Source organism: Phoxinus phoxinus, assembly GCF_949152265.1.
Source record: "Phoxinus phoxinus genome assembly, chromosome: 14".
NCBI classification, from domain to species: Eukaryota; Metazoa; Chordata; class Actinopteri; order Cypriniformes; family Leuciscidae; genus Phoxinus; species Phoxinus phoxinus.
The window spans coordinates 1220816-1240335 of record NC_136889.1 but is presented as its reverse complement, the minus strand read 5'-3'; the positions used below and the strand labels follow the sequence as shown (position 1 = coordinate 1240335).

The 19520-nt window shown below is 39.3% G+C and overlaps 1 protein-coding gene across 4 annotated transcripts in view; it reads right to left on the bottom strand.

Moving 5' to 3' along the window:
• Nucleotides 1-6452: 6452 nt before the first annotated feature.
• Nucleotides 6453-19520, bottom strand: part of LOC307010796 (gamma-aminobutyric acid receptor subunit pi) — a 75966-nt gene continuing 62898 nt past the window's right edge. For 2 of the 4 annotated variants that reach the window (XM_079635783.1, XM_079635781.1), the window contains 5 exons: nucleotides 18363-18445; nucleotides 11962-12099; nucleotides 10489-10641; nucleotides 9122-9402; nucleotides 6453-7085 (listed from right to left, as the gene is read on the bottom strand). In XM_079635783.1, the coding sequence (XP_079491909.1) occupies nucleotides 6741-7085; nucleotides 9122-9402; nucleotides 10489-10641; nucleotides 11962-12099; nucleotides 18363-18445 (1000 nt within the window). In that variant the 3' untranslated portion in view covers nucleotides 6453-6740. The remainder of the gene's footprint in view (nucleotides 7086-9121; nucleotides 9403-10488; nucleotides 10642-11961; nucleotides 12100-18362; nucleotides 18446-19520) is intronic. The other 2 variants (XM_079635784.1, XM_079635782.1) reach the window with 1 other exon arrangement.

The following is a 19520-nucleotide window of genomic DNA, read 5'->3' as shown; positions in this document are numbered from 1 at the left end:
AGCGCTGTCATGATAATCTTCAGGGTTTACGGTTCAACACAGCGTCATTCGCAGCAGGAAAAGAAATATCACTCGTGAATTCTTGTTTGTCTTTTTTATTTGAATTATTATTTGTAGTGTCATCATTATTAAGTAAACATCAAGTAAACATGCAGTATTTACAGTCGCTCTTCAACCCTATCTATCTATCTACACACACACACACACACATATTAACATCAGGGCTTCAGACAGAAGTCAGCATCCTCAAACACTCAAATTCACTGCGACATCATTATGATCCATAAAGTGATGATTATGATGGGACTATACACATGATGGGGAAGTAAGTGAAGACGTGGACAGCCTTGCAATTGAACACGGGTTATACTTTGAATAGAAGAGCTGAACAAACAGGTCGTTGTCGTGTGTTAGGTGGATTTCTAGACTTATGAACTCTTTGGCTTTCTTGTTTGGCACTATTCGATGAATTATTATTACTAGACATGCATGAAGATTTCACATGGATTGTGTTAAGCTGCTTAATATTGGTGCAAATATAATCTCACCTCGCAAGGATGTTCATAAAATCAAAATAAAGTTTGTGAAAGTGTCCTACCTACCACTAAAGAAAAATCTTTGCTGTGAATTTGGAATATGCATCAGTGTTTTAATTCATTTTTTTATTTTAATGTTTTATTAATTTTGTTGTGTTTTTTTTATGTCTATATAGTTTTTTAGGTAACACTTTACAATAAAGTTCATTAGTTAATGTATTTACTAACATGAACGAACAATGAGTAATACATTTATAACAGTATTTATTAATCTTTGTTAATATACAGATGCTCATTGTTAGTTCACAGTGCATTAACTAATGTTAACAAATACAACTTTTGATTTTAATAATGTATTAGTAAATGTTGAAATTAATGTTACCTAAGATTAATAAATGCTGAAGAAGTATTGTTGCACATGTTAACTAGTGAACCTTATTGTAAAGTGTTACCGTTTTTTTTTTTTACTACATTACGTTAAACTAAATCAATATGAGAAACGTTGCCTTGCCAACTAGCGGAAAGTTAGTTTTTTATTATTTGCTTTCTTTCAGTTAACATTTATTAATAAGTACTGAAAACCTTTTATGGTTTTAGCTATAATAACCCAGATATGCATAATCAACTTATTGCATTAATTCTGAATCAACACACACAAAAAAGTCCCATTAATGTGTCAATAATAATGTAATATTACACTTAAATCACCCTAGAGTGGTACAGAAACATGCATTAAATAGAAAATCGAGCACTTTGTATAGTTTGAAACTGAACGGAAGGCATTCGGCGTGAAATGACGGATCCGCCCCAAACATCTAAAGGAAGCCATAACTTAATAACCAGCGGATCCAAACAGTTCTCAAAAACATAAACGAGGTCCAGAGAGGAAAATGCATTCATTCATCTGACCGTTATGACATCAAATGCTAATAAAAAGTCAAAAGGTGAGCATTCACAGCTTAGAAAAGAGTCCCTGTGCTTAATTTACCGTCAGTTATTTTGAGCAAAATCAAGCATCAATTACATCAAATACATCAGTTTAGATAATCATAACCCGGAGTGTTTAGTCCAGTACGTAACGAGAGTGCGTCCCAAAGATATTTAATGCATTCCAGAAATGTTAGCATCAGTCACCGCATGTTGGTGATTACGTCTTTGTCTGGTCCACACACACACACACACACACACACACACACACACACACACACACACACACACACACACACACACACACACACACACACACACACACACACTTCTGGTTCAACGCATGAATCATTAAAGCGAGTCGAATAAAGAGTTTACACGGCCCCTGCAATCCATCGATCCTGTAATGTGCAAGAAAGCGGCCGAGGCCGGAGGATTTATGGAAGCAATAAACAGAACTGGCTTCAACACTGCCGTAACTCACACTCCAGAACCACAGACACACCGATCAGAGAGAGAGCAGGTTTTACATGTGGAAAAGATGAGCTCGAGCGGCTGTGATGGACTCGCGGAGAGCAGTTGATCTGCTTAACATCATTTACTGACCCTCGTGCCTCAAACGGCTCTCAAACCTCATTCATGCTTGTGTTTTATGTACATGTTGCAAGTCAAGACGTGTTGAAGATGTTCTGAAAATGTTATTTTGGAACATCCAGTTTTTAAAATGTTTGAATGTCCTTTTTACTTGGTCATTCGAACGTTAAGTGAACATTCCATTTAATTTCTTAAACATCATTGGAATGTTACATTTGAATGTTCACTGAACATTCCGAAATATGTAGAAAATCTCTCTCACTCACTCACTCGCACACTCACTCGCACACTCACTCGCTCACTCACTCACTCACTCGCACACTCACTCGCACACTCACTCGCACACTCACTCACTCACTCGCTCACTCGCACACTCACTCACTCACTCACTCGCTCACTCACTCACTCACTCACTGACTCACTCACTCACTCACTCACTCACTCACTCACTCGCACACTCGCACACTCACTCACTCACTCACTCGCTCACTCACTCACTCACTCACTCACTCGCACACTCGCTCACTCGCACACTCACTCACTCGCACACTCACTCACTCACTCGCTCACTCACACACTCACTCACTCACTCACTCACTCACTCGCTCACTCACTCACTCACTCACTGACTCACTCACTGACTCACTCACACACTCACTCACTGACTCACTCACTCACTCACTCACTGACTCACTCACTCACTCACTCACTCACTCACTGACTCACTCACTGACTCACTAACTCACACACTCACTCACTCGCACACTAACTCACTCACTCGCTCACTCACTCACTCACTCGCACACTAACTCACTCACTCGCTCACTCACTCACTCACTCGCACACTAACTCACTCACACACTCACTCACTCGCACACTAACTCACTCACACACTCACTCGCACACTAACTCACTCACTCACTCGCACACTAACTCACTCACTCGCTCACTCACTCACTCACTGACTCACTCACTCACTCACTCACTGACTCACTCACTCACTCACTGACTCACTCACTCACTCACTCACTGACTCACTCACTCACTCACTCACTCACTCACTGACTCACTCACTGACTCACTAACTCACACACTCACTCACTCGCACACTAACTCACTCACTCGCTCACTCACTCACTCACTCGCACACTAACTCACTCACTCGCTCACTCACTCACTCACTCGCACACTAACTCACTCACACACTCACTCACTCGCACACTAACTCACACACTCACTCACTCACTCACTCACTCGCACACTAACTCACACACTCACTCACTCACTCACTCGCACACTAACTCACTCACACACTCACTCACTCACTCACTCGCACACTAACTCACTCACTCGCTCACTCACTCACTCACTCACTGACTCACTCACTCACTCACTGACTCACTCACTGACTCACTCACTCACTCACTGACTCACTCGCACACTAACTCACACACTCACTCACTCACTCGCTCACTCACTCGCACACTCACTCACTCACACACTCACTCACTCGCACACTAACTCACTCACACACTCACTCGCACACTAACTCACTCACACACTCACTCACTCACTCACTCACTCGCACACTCACTCACTCACTCGCTCACTCACTCACTCACTGACTCACTCACTCACTCACTCACTCACTCACTGACTCACTCACTCACTCACTCACTGACTCACTCACTCACTCACTCACTCACTGACTCACTCACTGACTCACTAACTCACACACTCACTCACTCGCACACTAACTCACTCACTCGCTCACTCACTCACTCACTCGCACACTAACTCACTCACTCGCTCACTCACTCACTCACTCGCACACTAACTCACTCACACACTCACTCACTCGCACACTAACTCACACACTCACTCACTCGCACACTAACTCACTCACACACTCACTCACTCACTCACTCGCACACTAACTCACTCACTCGCTCACTCACTCACTGACTCACTCACTCACTCACTGACTCACTCGCACACTAACTCACACACTCACTCACTCACTCGCTCACTCACTCGCACACTCACTCACTCACTCACTCACTCGCACACTCACTCACTGACTCACTCACTGACTCACTCACTCATTCACTCACTCACTGACTCACTTATTCACTCACTCACTGACTCACTCACTCACTGACTCACTCACTCACTGACTCACTCACTCACTGACTCACTCACTCACTCACTCGCTCACTCGCTCACTCGCTCACTCACTCACTCACTCACTTGCACACTCACTCACTCACTCGCACACTCACTCGCTAACTCACTCATTCGCTCACTCACTCACTCGTTAACTCACTCATTCGCTCACTCACTCACTGACTCACTCACTCATTCACTCACTCACTCATTCACTCATTCACTCACTCACTGACTCACTCACTCATTCACTCACTCACTGACTCACTTATTCACTCACTCACTGACTCACTCACTCACTGACTCACTCACTCACTGACTCACTCACTCACTGACTCACTCACTCACTCACTCGCTCACTCGCTCACTCGCTCACTCACTCACTCACTCACTTGCACACTCACTCACTCGCACACTCACTCGCTAACTCACTCATTCGCTCACTCACTCACTCGTTAACTCACTCATTCGCTCACTCACTCACTGACTCACTCACTCATTCACTCACTCACTCATTCACTCATTCGCTCACTCACTCACTCACTCACTCGCACACTCGCACACTCACTCGCACACTCACTCACTCACTCACTCGCTCACTCACTCACTCGCACACTCACTCACTGACTCACTCGCACACTCACTCGCACACTCACTCGCACACTCACTCACTCACTCACTGACTCACTCACTCACTCACTCACTCACTCACTCACTCACTCGCTCACTCACTCACACACTCACTCACACACTCACTCACTCACTCGCACACTCACTCACTCACTCACACACTCACTCGCTCACTCGCACACTCACACACACACACTCACTCACTCACACACTCACTCACTCGCACACTCACTCACTCGCACACTCACTCACTCGCACACTCACTCACTCGCACACTCACTCACTCGCACACTCACTCACTCGCACACTCACTCACTCACTTGACAGGAAGTAGTTCCGGTTTGGATCGACATGAGGGCGAGTAAATGAGCTTTTCTCTTTGGGCAAACTATACCTTCAGGACATCAAGTTTTGAATAATTTTTTACTGCATCAGACTATTTCTGTCAGACTTCTGGACGGGTCGAGCCATCCAGTAATGATGATCAACACACACACACACACACACACACACACACACACACAATCCAACAATCATTCACACACCTTCAAATACTAAAATTTTCCCCCTTTTTTCCTCTCGTGACGGCATCAGACATCCTCCAGAGCGGCGATTCCCAAACGTCTGACGAAATTCTTTTAGAGATTTTAATTGAATATTTCAATAATTTAACAACACATGTTGTCTGACGACGGTTGACGATCACATGACATGCAGGTGAACGAATATTTTTTAGTAAGCCTTTTATTTTCATTGTTTTAATTTAAAAAGGATGGGTTAGGTGTTAATATATTTTTTTTATGATTTAATTATTTATCAGCCCTTTCATCAACCCGTGTCCCACTGTGACACTTCTTTCTCAAAATCCTTCATTATTTGCTATCATTGCAATACATTAACCTTCACCAGCATTAAATTACTCCCGGAGACTCAAACAATGACTAACCGTTGGCTATCGTTAACATCATCCCGTAGCCCACACCGCATACGGGACTTTAATGGGAAAGGAAAGTTGATTCAATTTTGATTTCATGTCGTCTTCTGCAAAAAATGCTTTTCTTACTTAGTATTTTTATCTGGTTTCCAGTCCAAATATGTAAAAAAAATGTAATCAAGATGCATTTACTAAAGAAGTAAAATACCATACTTGTTTTCTGGGGATATAAATAAAAATTAAGTGAGTTTTTGCTTAAAACAAGCAATATTATCTGCCAATGGGGTGAGAAAAATAATCTTAATTCAAACAGAAACAGGAATATTTTCCTCACCACATTGGCAGATCATTTAGCTTTTCTTTTTTTTAAAGCAATAAATCACTTAATTTTGATTAATTTCCCCAGAAAACAAGACATAATATTGTATGGTATTTTACTTCTTTAGTAAATGCATCTCGATTTAAGAATTGTTTGATGTTTGGACTGGAAACGAGACAAAAATACTAAGTAAGAAAAGCATTTTTTGCAGTGCAGGGATTTACTGAATCATATTTAACAAAAATATGAGCTCCAAATTTCTGCCACTGTAAAAAAAAATTGCTGCGATTATTTATCACAACTTAAAATCCAACATTGTTTCAACTTTAAAAAGTATGTGTTCATGCTTGACTTAAAATATTAAGTTGAGTTAATTTTAGTTTAGTTTAGTCAAGTTGGATATTTAAGTTATCTCAACAAATTTTAAGTTGTTATAACTAATCGCAGCCACATTTTTTACAGTGATACGGTAACTGTAGTAATGGTAGTTATGCTGTTGATAGATCTTAACTTCAACTCTTGTCCTTTACTGCTGAGTCTCTTGGTCTTTCAAACGAACACACACACACACACACACACACACACACACACACACACACACACACACACAACACACACAAATGATTCAACATGGTTAAAAGTACAGGTAGTAGGTCCAATAGAGCAGATTAACGAAGACGAAGGACAGCGGGAAGGTTAGCCGGGAGTAGTTGTCTATATAATGTGGGTTTTCCACGTGACAGCAGTTGATGGATCTCAGGATCTTCCTCAAGATGGACATGTTTTTGGCGCAGCGGCTGAAGGCCTCGGGCGGGCCCTCGGCGGGCTTGTCTTCGCTGGCGGGTCCGAGACCCGGTTCTCCAGCGCCGGTGGACACCGACACCGAGTCTCTGCGTCTCTTTGCTCGTGAGGAATTGCTGGCGATGGTTCTGACGATGCCGTTCATCTCCTCCTCGCAGTCGTGCATGTGATGACCGTACTGACAGAGGACAGAGAGAACCAGCAATGAACTCAACGTGACATTCAATGAGAGGAAAGACCACAGGTATGATCGTACATGTGATGAGATGATGATGTAAATGATTCATGATTTTAACGATGATCACAGTGATTATGATGATTACAATAGTTGGTTTAAATGAGTAGTTCACTTCAGAATTAAAATTTCCTGATAATTTACTCTCCCGCACGTCATCCAAGATGTCCATGTCTTTCTTTCTTCAGTCGAAAAGGAATGAAAGTTTTTGAGGAAAAATTCCAGGATTTTTCTCCATATAGTGACTTCTTCAATGGGGTCCAACGGGTCGAAGGTCCAAATGTGAGTTTCAGTGCAGCTTCAAAGTCTCGACACGATCTAGCCGAGGAATAAGAGTATTTTCTAGACAAACCATCCGCCATTTTATACAAAAAATGAACATTTATATACTTTTTAACCACAAATGAAGGCGAAATAATGTAGGCCTATGTAACTTCTGTTGCTGTACGGTCAGGGACTATTTTTTCCAGCGGAAGGAATGCTTTTAGTGATTTTACTTCATGAAAGTTGCATAGATACATATTTTTTCAGCTTTAATAGTTGTATTGTGTGGTAACCGTTTTATACAAGCAATAAGGTACTCGAGGCAAGTGCTGTATCGTGAATAAGTCACGGCTGTATAGGGCTGGGTATCGTTCAAAATCTTTCGATCCGGTGCCAATTTCGATACCTCAGTTTCGATACCGGTTCCTAACGATACTTTTTTCGATACCAATTTTATGAAATCCATTTTAACAAGATTACATAACACATTACCTCAGAAAAACTTTGGTTTTATTTTCTCAGTTTGACTCATGCTCCTTAGCCACCAATGCACAATGGAACAAAAAAAGCACAAAGGAACAAAACATGTTTTATAAAGAGCTCATGCTCACCAAAGCTGAATTTTTTAAAATAAAAAATACAGTAAAACGCAAGTAATATTGTGAAATAGTTTTACAATTTAAAATCTGTTTTGAATATATTTCAAAATTTAATTTATTCCTGTGATGTCAAAGCTGAATTTTTTAAAATCATTACTTCAGTGTCACATGACCCTTCAGAAATATGAAAACAATATTTTGAGAAAAAAATATATATTTTGGAAACTGATACATTTTTTCATGATTCTTTGATGAATAAAAAATTAAAAAGAAAAGCATTTATTTAAAAACGAAATACTTTGTAACATTACACACGTTTTAATGTCACCTTTGATAATGCATCCTCACTGAAAAAAAATTCTGACTAACCAACACATTTTTGAACGGCAGTGTACATTCAGTAGGTTATTATTTATTGCAATATAAACACTGTCAGATCAACAAGGTATCTCTTCATTTACCAGTCGAAGACGGAGCAACTTTCTGCTCTTATGTTTACTCCGTGCGCTGTCAAGGTCTTCATCGTGTCTGTCGTGGTACCGGTCTTTGCAGCAATTATTTAACCGCAAATACTGCATCGCGCGCTGTTGGCATCGAGCCTGGAGAAATGTACCCACACTTTTGATCGACTTTTCCACATCTTTAAGGTATTATGTGTGTGTGCTCGCGTCTCATATGAATATGTGCGCGGAGAGTTTGTGTGTGTGTGCGCTCGCGTCTCTAAGTATGCGCGTCGAGAGTTTGTGCGTGCGTGCTCGCGTCTATATGAGTATGTGCGCTGAGAGTTCCGCGCGTCTTGTGTGTGTAGAGTTTGCGTGTATGTGCGTGAGCGACTTTATGTGTCGTTGTGCATTTCATATGTATTTGTTTGAGCAATGACGTTGACGAGTTAACTCCTTCGGTATCGAAATCTGGAACCGAACAACATGTCATTTTTCGATACTCGATAGTATCGAGGCAATTCGGTCGGTACCTAAAAAGTATCGAGACTCGGTACCCAGCCCTACGGCTGTAGGAGTTACTCCGCTTCGCGCCTCACAACGCCCTTCAGCCGGGACTTATTCACAACACAGCACAGCCTCTCGTACCTTATTGCTTACTAATAGTGCTGCTTACCACAGAAAACACCACAGATGATGATGATGAGCACAGTGTGATGATGATGATGATGATGATGAAGGCAGTTCTCTGGCCGTCTCTCACCATGAGTGCGCTGTTGCAGTCGGGGTGGTGCAGCGTGCAGAAGTGGGCCACGGCGTACTCGATCAGCGCTCCAAAGATGAAGCTGAAGCAGATGCCCAGGTACACGTCGATGGCCTTGATGAAGCAGTTGGCGTTGGGCAGAGACGTGCGGGCGCCCATCATCAGTGTGGTCATCGTCAGGACAGTGGTCACGCCTATAACAAGCACACACACAGTCCGAGCTCTGAACTGATCAGTGTTTATTATGAGACATAAGAAAATAAACTAGAAGTGGTGCAACGGATCACACAACTCATAAAGATCGGGGTTTAAGGGGGGGGTGTGTGTTGATCATTTCACAAGATGTAAAATAAATCTCTGATGTCCCCAGATATTTTTATATAGCATGTTAAAGTGTCACTTTTTGAGGATTTGCAAAAACACACCGGTTTGTGCCTGTCCCTTTTAATGCAAATGAGCTGCACAGAGGGAGGGGTTTCAAGAGCTTGTGTGTGTTTGCAGCTGCGATTACCTCACACACACACACACACACCAAAATTACAGAAACTGTTCTGTCTTTAATGTTAAAACGGAGTCAGACAAAGATGGAGACTCGAGAAGAAGTGACATGTAGAAGCAACAGGACGTCTCTGAATGGTTAGTTGATGAGTTTATGTCGCTGATGTGGAGTTAATATCTTCAATTAGCATATTCTGTCATGATAATCTATAAATCGCTCGTATAGGAACTGTTGTGAGACGCACACAGAGTGACTTTCTATTGCATGTGAAAAGATGCTAAAGTTTGAGCTGACTCACAGATGTGCTCGACTACAGCAACTCTTCCTCTTCTCAACATGGACTGTGTGTTCAGGGGGCGGGGCTTATGTAAATTTTAGGGTTGGTGATGTCACTAACGGGAGGAATGTCGTGTAGTTCCTACCAGCCGTTTGTTGTAGTTCTTTTCTTTAAAAGCAAATATCTCCCTTTGCTCTGAACTTTGAGCGTTGTAACTTTGCAGATGTTGTTGATGATCCGACAGCAACATTACACACTAACTACAGTTAGAAACGTCAAATCATAATCAACCACTCCTTTAAAGAAAATCCCGAACTTCCCACTCGTATTACGACATTGTGGTGGCGTTCATGTGCGTTCAACTCGTAAACACAAGATGACTTGAACGCATTAGATGGCGGTGGAAACGCAGACAGCAACAGGCCTGGGGGAAAAGAGTTCCTGGGACAAATTGCTCCGGGTAATTCCCGTTTAAATATCATACGATGATATGCATAACTGTACCTATGCAAATGCGTGCGGGGACGGAGGATTGGCTGATCCAGAAAGACACCCAGGACAGAACCACCAACAGGCTGGAGGGAACGTAGGTTTCCAGGATGAAGTACAAGATGCTCCTCTTCAGCTCGAAATGAAAGATCAGCCTGGGGTAATTTCCTGGGAAGAGAATCAAAGAATCTTTATCAGAGATATAAAACTTTAACGCTTAAGTCTTCTGCTTCAAGACCAGCAATAAATCAGAGATTTAGAAGTTATCGAAGTGGTTTCTATACGTCACTCTTCAAACTATGGGACCTCATTGAAATATGGGAGTGAATCCACCAAATTATTGTTCAGGAGTCACTGAAGAATGTGCACATTTTGCTAACATTCCTGATAAGTTATATTTTTTATAAGTTATGAAAAAATTCATTTTGAATGTTTAAAATATCAAATTTTTTAACGTTTTTTCTTGGTCATGCGAAAGTTGAGCGAATATTCCGTTTAAAAAACGTTTCAGAGAAAAACGTTCCATGACTCATGTATAAAGAGAACGTTTTGAGAACATTATTAAAGACCAGTTATTGTTAACCAGTTATTAACGTTACTGGAAGAACGTTTGTTCATAACATTGAGAGAACCTTGACAGAACGTAATGAAATTATGATCAGGCGTATTTTGGTAAAATGCTCACCAGACATGTGACTAGGGCTGCACAATATATATCGAAATTATCGGAATATCGCAAATGTATATAAATCGCAATATGCATATCGCACCGGCTTGCAATAACGCGTCATGAACAAAAGACAAAGAGAAAATCACTCACTTGCTCTTGGCTGAATAACTTTTATAGCTTTAATAATAATTAGTATATATTTAATTCATATAGTAAAAAACTATGCAGTGTTTTGTTTTTACATGTGATTATTCAGTTTCTGTTGTTTTTAAACCTAATGTAGGATATCCTGAACCCCGTGGTTTACACTGATGTTAAAATAACACTTCTTATGCGACAGTAAAACACATCTGTTCACTTTCAGAAGTTTTCTTGTCACAAAATGAATGTGAAACACGTATGTAGGTTATAAAATTCAGTTTCAAAATTTTAAGGCCAGACAATTAATTTAAGGCTTGGTTTGTAGGGAATTACAAACCTGCGCACATATATTCAAACGCACATAACTATAGAATTAATTCTTAATGCGCACGTGAGCGCCATCAGTGTTTCTCACAGGTTCGTGTTTAAAGTTTGTGTAGAGAGAACGGTGTCGTCTTAGCGGCCTCTAATTTAATAACTAATGATCCTTTCGACGGAAGTGAATCAATCAAAACTAACTTTAGCTGGAAAATATCTTTATTCAAGAACCGCTATAAAGCCAAAACAATCTGTTACCTTAAACTATACGTTTATCTCTGTAAAGCAGCTTTGAAACAGTTTACATTGTTAAAAGCGCTGTATAAATGAAGATGACTTGACTTGTTGTTGTTGTGTACCTGTCTCATACACGGCCTCAGACGCGGAGGTGTAATGGTCCTCTACGGTGTACTGGGCCAGTCTCAGCGTGTCCAGTCCGCTCACAGACTCGTTCCCACGCGCCCAGTTAAACATCACGTCATTGACATTATAACCCCCTGTGGACAAACCAAACCGTTTATGATTATGAACAGCAGATGGAAAAATCACACTTTAAATACGTGGGAAATAGATCAGATGTGTATCATAATTGCATGCATGATTTACAATAATTTAGGAATTGCATCATAAGTATTACACAGAAAAACAATTTAAATGCTTCAAAATTCTCTTATATGCGTCAAAGCTGCATTTATTTGATAAAAGATACAGTAAAATAGTGAAATATTATTCCTATGTATATCAGCAGTTTTCTATGTGAATATATAGTAAAGTATTCCCTTTTTTCAGAATCATTACTCCAGTCTTCAGTGTCACATGATCCTTCAGAAATCAGTATAATATGATGATCTGATGCTCAAGACACATTTATGATTATCAATGTTGAAAACTGTGCTTTATATTTTTTTTTTAGGAAATTTATACAGTTTTTTTTCAGGATTATTTAATGAATAGAAAGATCAAAAGAACAGCTATTATTTGAAATAGAATCTTTTGTAACATTATAAATGTCTTTACTCTTACTTTTGATTAATTGAATGCATCCTTGTTGAATAAAAGCATTACTTTCTTTAAAAAAAAAAAAACTTTTGAATGGTATTTTTAAAAATAAAATGTACATCAGGTTTCACGTGTCGTGACACTTGCTTTGATCGTAAAAGCCGAAGTTTAAATGCTAATAGCAAAGATTTTAAACTAAATGTCAAATGTTCTACTTTCAAATAAAAATAAATTAAATTATACGATGAAATTTGCTTATGATGTTATGATAAACAAGAAGAGAGTTCATTTAATAGTATATATAATTTTTTTTATTTGAGCATAAAATCAGGCTTGAGGTATAAATGCATTAATTCATATGTATTTACATATTCAGTTATTAATAATTAGATATCATGTATAGATGTGTAAGTGACTATATCAGAAGTCAGTATGTAATATCAGTGTGTGTCCTCTTGGTGGCGCTGTGTCACAGTAATAAGATAATATGCAGCTGTAAGATGTTTTCTTGCCATGTGATGTTCATTAATGTGTTTTCCCATGTGACTCCCTGAGGACAGGCACATGACGGAGGACGGTTCACATCACTGCTGTGTGTGTGACACACACACATTACATATCTGTACAGTAACCCGTGAATTAATAAAGATTCCCACACGACGAGACTTTGAAGACCCTCAAAGCATCTCAATCCACCACAGGAAACCATCAGACACAACGATGGAGAATCTCTCGGCTCCTGTCATCGCTAAATAAATATTTAAGCTCAATTGCAGATGCCTTGGAGCGTCGACACAAAGCTGAATACTGTATGTACATCTCCAGAAATAAACCGGATTGCATAAGAATGGGTGGACTAGACAGATCAGGCATTTGTCACATGATGTTGATGTTCAGAATTATTGTATTTGCCATTTGCATTCAAACAAGTGATGCACACGTCAAATTTAAGATGAATTCCTTCAACCTTCTGAAAACGTACTGTCATGTGATGGTATTTACTTCATTTCTGGGTGTTTTTTCCTCATAAACACACAACGTAACTCGCAAAAGCGATTCTCTCTAAGCTTGTTGGCTTTGCTGAGGTTTCTATAGAGAGAAATGTGCCCACCGTCACTAGATGCATTTCAATTTCCTTCTGTAACCATAAAAAGAACTGAATGTTTATTTGAAAGACTGTGCAGATAATTCTCAAAATGTGCTTAAATTATATTTTCATGAAAAATACACAACAATTGCACAAGAAAGAACTGCACATTATGTTCATATGTAAGATTGTGGAAAAAAAGCAAAAAAATTCTGCAAAAAAAAAAAAAAATCTGGTCAGAATTTGCTGTAAAATGTGCATAAATTATCTTTTCATGAAAAATAGACTTAAAATTGCACAAGAAATGCACATTATTGGTCTCATTCATGAAACATTCGTAAATATACGAGTAAATATGTGAGTGATTTGCGCGTAAAGAGACCTTCCCGAAAACTCTTCTCCTGATTCACAAATATTTCGTAAACGTCAGATGTGATAGTGAAGTGTGTGTGTGTGTTAATGAATTCCAATCAGTCGTAAATGGGAAGCGCGTGCACGCTCAATCTCAATTAGCATAAATCCCGCCCATTAAATCCGACTGACAACCATATATGGGCATCATATTAAGACACCAAACGAAGGATTTCAACATGTCTTCTCAAAAGCGAATGAAAAAGAAAAATTTCTCATTATCAGATAATATTTTATTATCAGAAGTTCATTCAAAACGCCACATTTTATTTTCAAGCGTAGGCGTATCAGGTCCTAAAAAAAGGAAGCTTGGCAGATATTACAGACGCAGTTACTGGAGTTTCATCTGTTAATCGAACAGTCCCAGAAGTGAAAAGAAAATGGTTCGACATGAAGCTCGACTGCAAAAAGGAATTAGTTCACTTCGAAAAAATATAGCCCAGCCCTATTGAAAGCAATTCATTATTTGATTAAAGTGTTCCGTTTGCAGATGTGATCTCTCATAATAAAAGTAAAAAGAAAAAACTTATGTAATTACTATATATAATGTTTTTTCAAAATGCCGTGTGAATATGTACCCGATTAAGGTGAATTAAAATGCAGCCTTATTAATGAGCAAAACGATCGGATGTTAGACGCATATTTACGCGTGGCTGGGAGCAGGTGCAGATTTCTTTCGTACCAACTAACATTTGGAAAATACCAACATTTTAATGAATCTGAAAATTTACGCCTGAACCACTTTACACATGATTTACACAAAAATTCGTTCTGCTCGTGTTTCATGAATGAGACCCTATGGTCATATGTAAGATTGTGAAAAAAATCTGACAAATTTCTGCAAAAAAAACAAACAAATCTGGTCTTTTAGAATTTGGTGAAAAATGTGCTTAAATTATCTTTTCATGAAAAATAAACTTAAAAATGCACAAGAACGGCACATTATGTTTTGCAAATAAGTTCTAAGACTTTTAGAACTTGGGACAAAATTGTCATGACAATAAAAAAGTATTAATGGTCTTGAAGTTAGGCTTCAGGTTATGCATAAGAAACCTTGTTTTGTCTTGATTTGTGTGGTGTGACCCAGACATGTCTTGATATTGGGCGGCCGCTAGCAGCTTCTGTCGTGTCATTAGAGAAAGACTCGGTGGATTGTGGGCGACTCTCAGACAGACTTCAGAACCTCCTCTAACCCTCATACTCTTCTCCCGCTGCGCTCTTACATAAGCAAGATGTGGAAGAGAGACGCATCCAGAACTCACAGAAGAATCAGAGGATCAGAGAGCGACAGAGCGATAAAGATAAAGTCAGCAAGAACAGAAAGCAGCTTTAGGTCCCAAACGACAGCAAATCATGCCACACACAACTGACCCAAATCTAGAAGCTGTCACACACACATCATGCAAAACACTCTGTTTATATTCATTTATAATATGACCTTAAGTGCACGGAAAATAAATTTGGATGCGACTTCTATAGTTATGCAATATCAACATGTTCTTATAAAATATGAATATGAAACATTGTGCAGTGCAGATGTAACAAACAAGAGCACATATTGTTCCAGAGTTCGTACAGATTAGGGCTTTGACTTTTGCCCAAAAATCATATTCGAAGTTCATCTGTTTATTAATATTAAAATATTTATTACCGTAATAATATTTTGAGCATTAAATGCCTTCAATAAGACCTATATTGATGTCAGACTTAAGTTGTATATGTTCTGTCCACCAGAGGGCAGTGTATCAGTCAATGTCAATAGGCAGGCAATGATATTTCCAGAAGAAAAACACACTGTTTTTAAAAATAATTAAAAATCAGACCCTGGATTAAACATAAACAGTGTGCTTTCGACAGAGTTCAAACTCCTCGTCAGGCGTGGTTGTTGTAGGCGCTGGCGCGGCCATAGTTTTGATATACAAAATTGGCGCTAACCAGGCAATGTTGTTTTCGTCAACGATGACGATAACGCAATTATTTCGTTGACGCACCTTTTTTTTAGGACGATAACGTTACGATGACTAGCTAAAAATGGCTCCAAGGTGACTAAAACATGACGAGACGTTTTCTAGTTTTCGTTGACGAGACGAGATGGAACGAAAATGATTATAAATCTGACGTTCACAATGCATGTCATTTCTGCCTATAAATACGATCATTTTGACCTCTGTACGATGTACGATCAATAATGAAAAAAATCCCATAGGCTAATGTACGATAATTTCAGAATTGCCCGCAAATTAGTTAAAATGTCCCGGAATCTAGATCGAGCGAGCAAGAGCGCGCGCGCATGTGTAGCGCGCGCACAGCAGAGAAAGGGAGCGAGAGACCTTGCGTGTGTGTGCTAGTGTGCGCATGTGCCTCACGAAGCGCATGTAAGCAGCACCCAACCAATCGAATTATTCAGAAAGTCTAGTTTATTATGCAAAGGTTTTCAGGTTAACTGTTGTTTTATGAATTGCAGCACTTGCTGCAACCTGTCAAACCTAAGCCCATTTCCAATACTTTTTAAATTAATTAGTTAAAGACTACTTTTCTTTTCTTTTTTTTTACTAAAATTGACTAAAACCTTTTTGTGTTTTCGTTGACTAAAACTTGACTAAAACTATCAAGTTTATAAGTGACTAAAATGTGACTAAAACTAAAAAGCATTTTCGTCAAAAAGACTAAGACTAAGGGCCCTATCTTGCACCCAGCGCAATTGACTTTGAACACCGACGCATGTGTCATTCCTATTTTGCACCCGCGCACAGCGGACTTTTCCCTCCACAGACGCACGTCGGTAAATTAGGAAATGAACTTGCGCTCGCGGGGGAGGTTCAGCGCAAAGAGAAGGCGTGTTCCGGCGCAAAACTTCAATGGTGCTATTTTCCAGTTTTAGAAAGCAATTGCGCCATTGACCAAGAAAAAAACAGTCTAAAGACAGTGGCGCGTTGCGCGTTAGTGATGTGGTATTTTAAGGGCGCGTGCTTGGCCATAATGTTAACGCGCATCCACTTTGATTCTCTAATATAAACAGATGCAGCAGTTTTCATTTTTGCAAATCATACATTATTACAAGGAAAAATATTAACACACGAGGGAAATCATTGGTATGTCCGTGAAGATGTGAAAAAGATCTATCTAGATAAAAAAAATAAAAAAATCTAGATTAGGCTACACATTTACCCAAATTATACGCCTGTTTAACCGAAGCTTATTTGGGTGGGTTTCTCCCATCATCCCCAATGTCACTTCTCTGTGTTTTACGGCCCTGACGAGAACGTCGGTTTCCTCGGCTGTGAACTGCTCCTGCCGTGCGCTGGCAAATCCGCCGTTATAATAGCAATCCGCCGTAGAACAAGCGCGTCTGCTCTTAAAGGGAATGTGAGAGGACGCTCTGATTGGTTTATTTCACGTTACGCCCAAACCACACCTATGAATAATGAAGCGACTTCAGACCAACCCCTTTTAGATTTGCGTCGGGCGCAAGAGTCATTTATCCGCCGGGAAAATAGCAACAGCGCCGGGATCCGCCCACAAAGTTACTTGCGCTTTGCACTTTGACACTTGCGTTTCAGATCGTTAAAATAGGGCCCTAAGACTAAAACTAAAAGGGCTGCCAAAAACAACACTGTAACCAGGACGCTAGCGTCTCCTACAGAAGCCAAGATGACCAATAATAGCATTGCTAATGAGCTCGCGATCCACAACTTCACCAGCCGTGATAAAGCCTCGGAATCTGAATTAAAAACAACGTTTACAAGCAAACACATTTACCGAAAATAATGCCCGTAACAGGTTTGAATATTAAAGGCGGCCTAATATTCGTTCGAATATCATTATTTTTTTAAATATTCAAATTATATTTGAATAACGAAGTTTGGAGTCAAAGCCCTCGTACAGACACTGTAAAATAAAATAACGACTTTTTTGGTTTTCAAGGCCTTCAATCAGAGATCTCACTTATCAAACAATATCTTTATTATCTTTTTAAATTCTAAACAAGGTAAATAGATAAATAAACATAAACCAATAAAACAAAATTAAAGTGCAGCAGATGCAATGACTCCGGTAACTAACCATTGAAAGTATATTTCCTTATTCAAACTGACCCCCACCCCCCCATGACTATATGATTGACCTAAAAAATGATATACATAAATATTTATGAGCAATATAATAGTCATGCGAAATGACTCTAAAGCTGCAGCCCATCTGATATAGATATCATTTTGTGTGAAAAGATTGCTTTATCGATCAGATGAATGCATGTTTTCTTACAGCTCTCCAGTTGTAAGGTGCACGTCTGCTTGTCCATGGGGTATTTGGTCAGATCCATGTTGCAAGCCACAGTGGTGGTGATCCTACAGAAAACACACGGGTCATATCATGTTTCATAAACATCTGATATTTAAATGCATAACATCCTATACTTATTGTAGTCCAAACATCCTTAATGGAGTAGTTCACTTCAGAATTCAAATTTCCTGATGATTTACTTCCCACAATAATCATTGTAGCCAATCACAGACATCATATCTGATGAGCTCGTGAACACAACAGCCAATCAGAGGTGTTTACGATTCCGCTCAACAGCGCTTATGTCTGCAAACACTGCAGCATAAGATCTGACTAGCCTGACTAGGCGATGTGACGGTCTAGGTACAGGAAATGTTAACGTGTTTTGTGTTTTGTTTGGACATTTTAAGACATTCTTAAACATTTTAAGAATGTTTTGTCAAGAATGTTATAATCTTTAACAAAGACATTATTTGACAAGCATACACACTTACGGTACATGCACACAAAAGACAAGTCTCGCGCAGTCGGATAATAGGTAATAATAATTATAACAGAAGATAATGTATCTAGTCTATCCTAATATTAATTATAAATACAATGTATATAAAATATAAATACAATATAAAATAATAATAAATTATTTTTATTTATTCTTTAAAGGTAGAATTGTCTAAAAAAAACTTTTATTCAAATTTGTTTAAACTGTCTTTATATACCAATACATAATTAAAATGCAAGTACTCTGAAATAGAGAGTATAAAAAACTGAGTGACTCTAGTGTATTTAATCTTCAATAAACACAGCTCATTAATTCCATTCACTCCCACCTAAAGACGGGTGCGCGACTGGCAGAGCCAGTAATAGCGGCGGTAGTCATGGCGACGGAGAGTGACAGTCGCGCAAGCCAATCACTTGTTTCGTCCCGGTAGGAATTAATGAGCTGTGTTTTTTTAAGATTAAATACACTATTAGTGCTGGGTATCGATTCAAATTTCAAGAATCGATTCGATTCCGATTCTCAAGATCTTGAATCGATTATCATTATTCGATTCGATTCGATCCGATCTGATCCGATCTTATATTTTTAAAATCAAAAGTTTTAACTGTTCATGAACAATCAGGTGTTTGTATTAAATA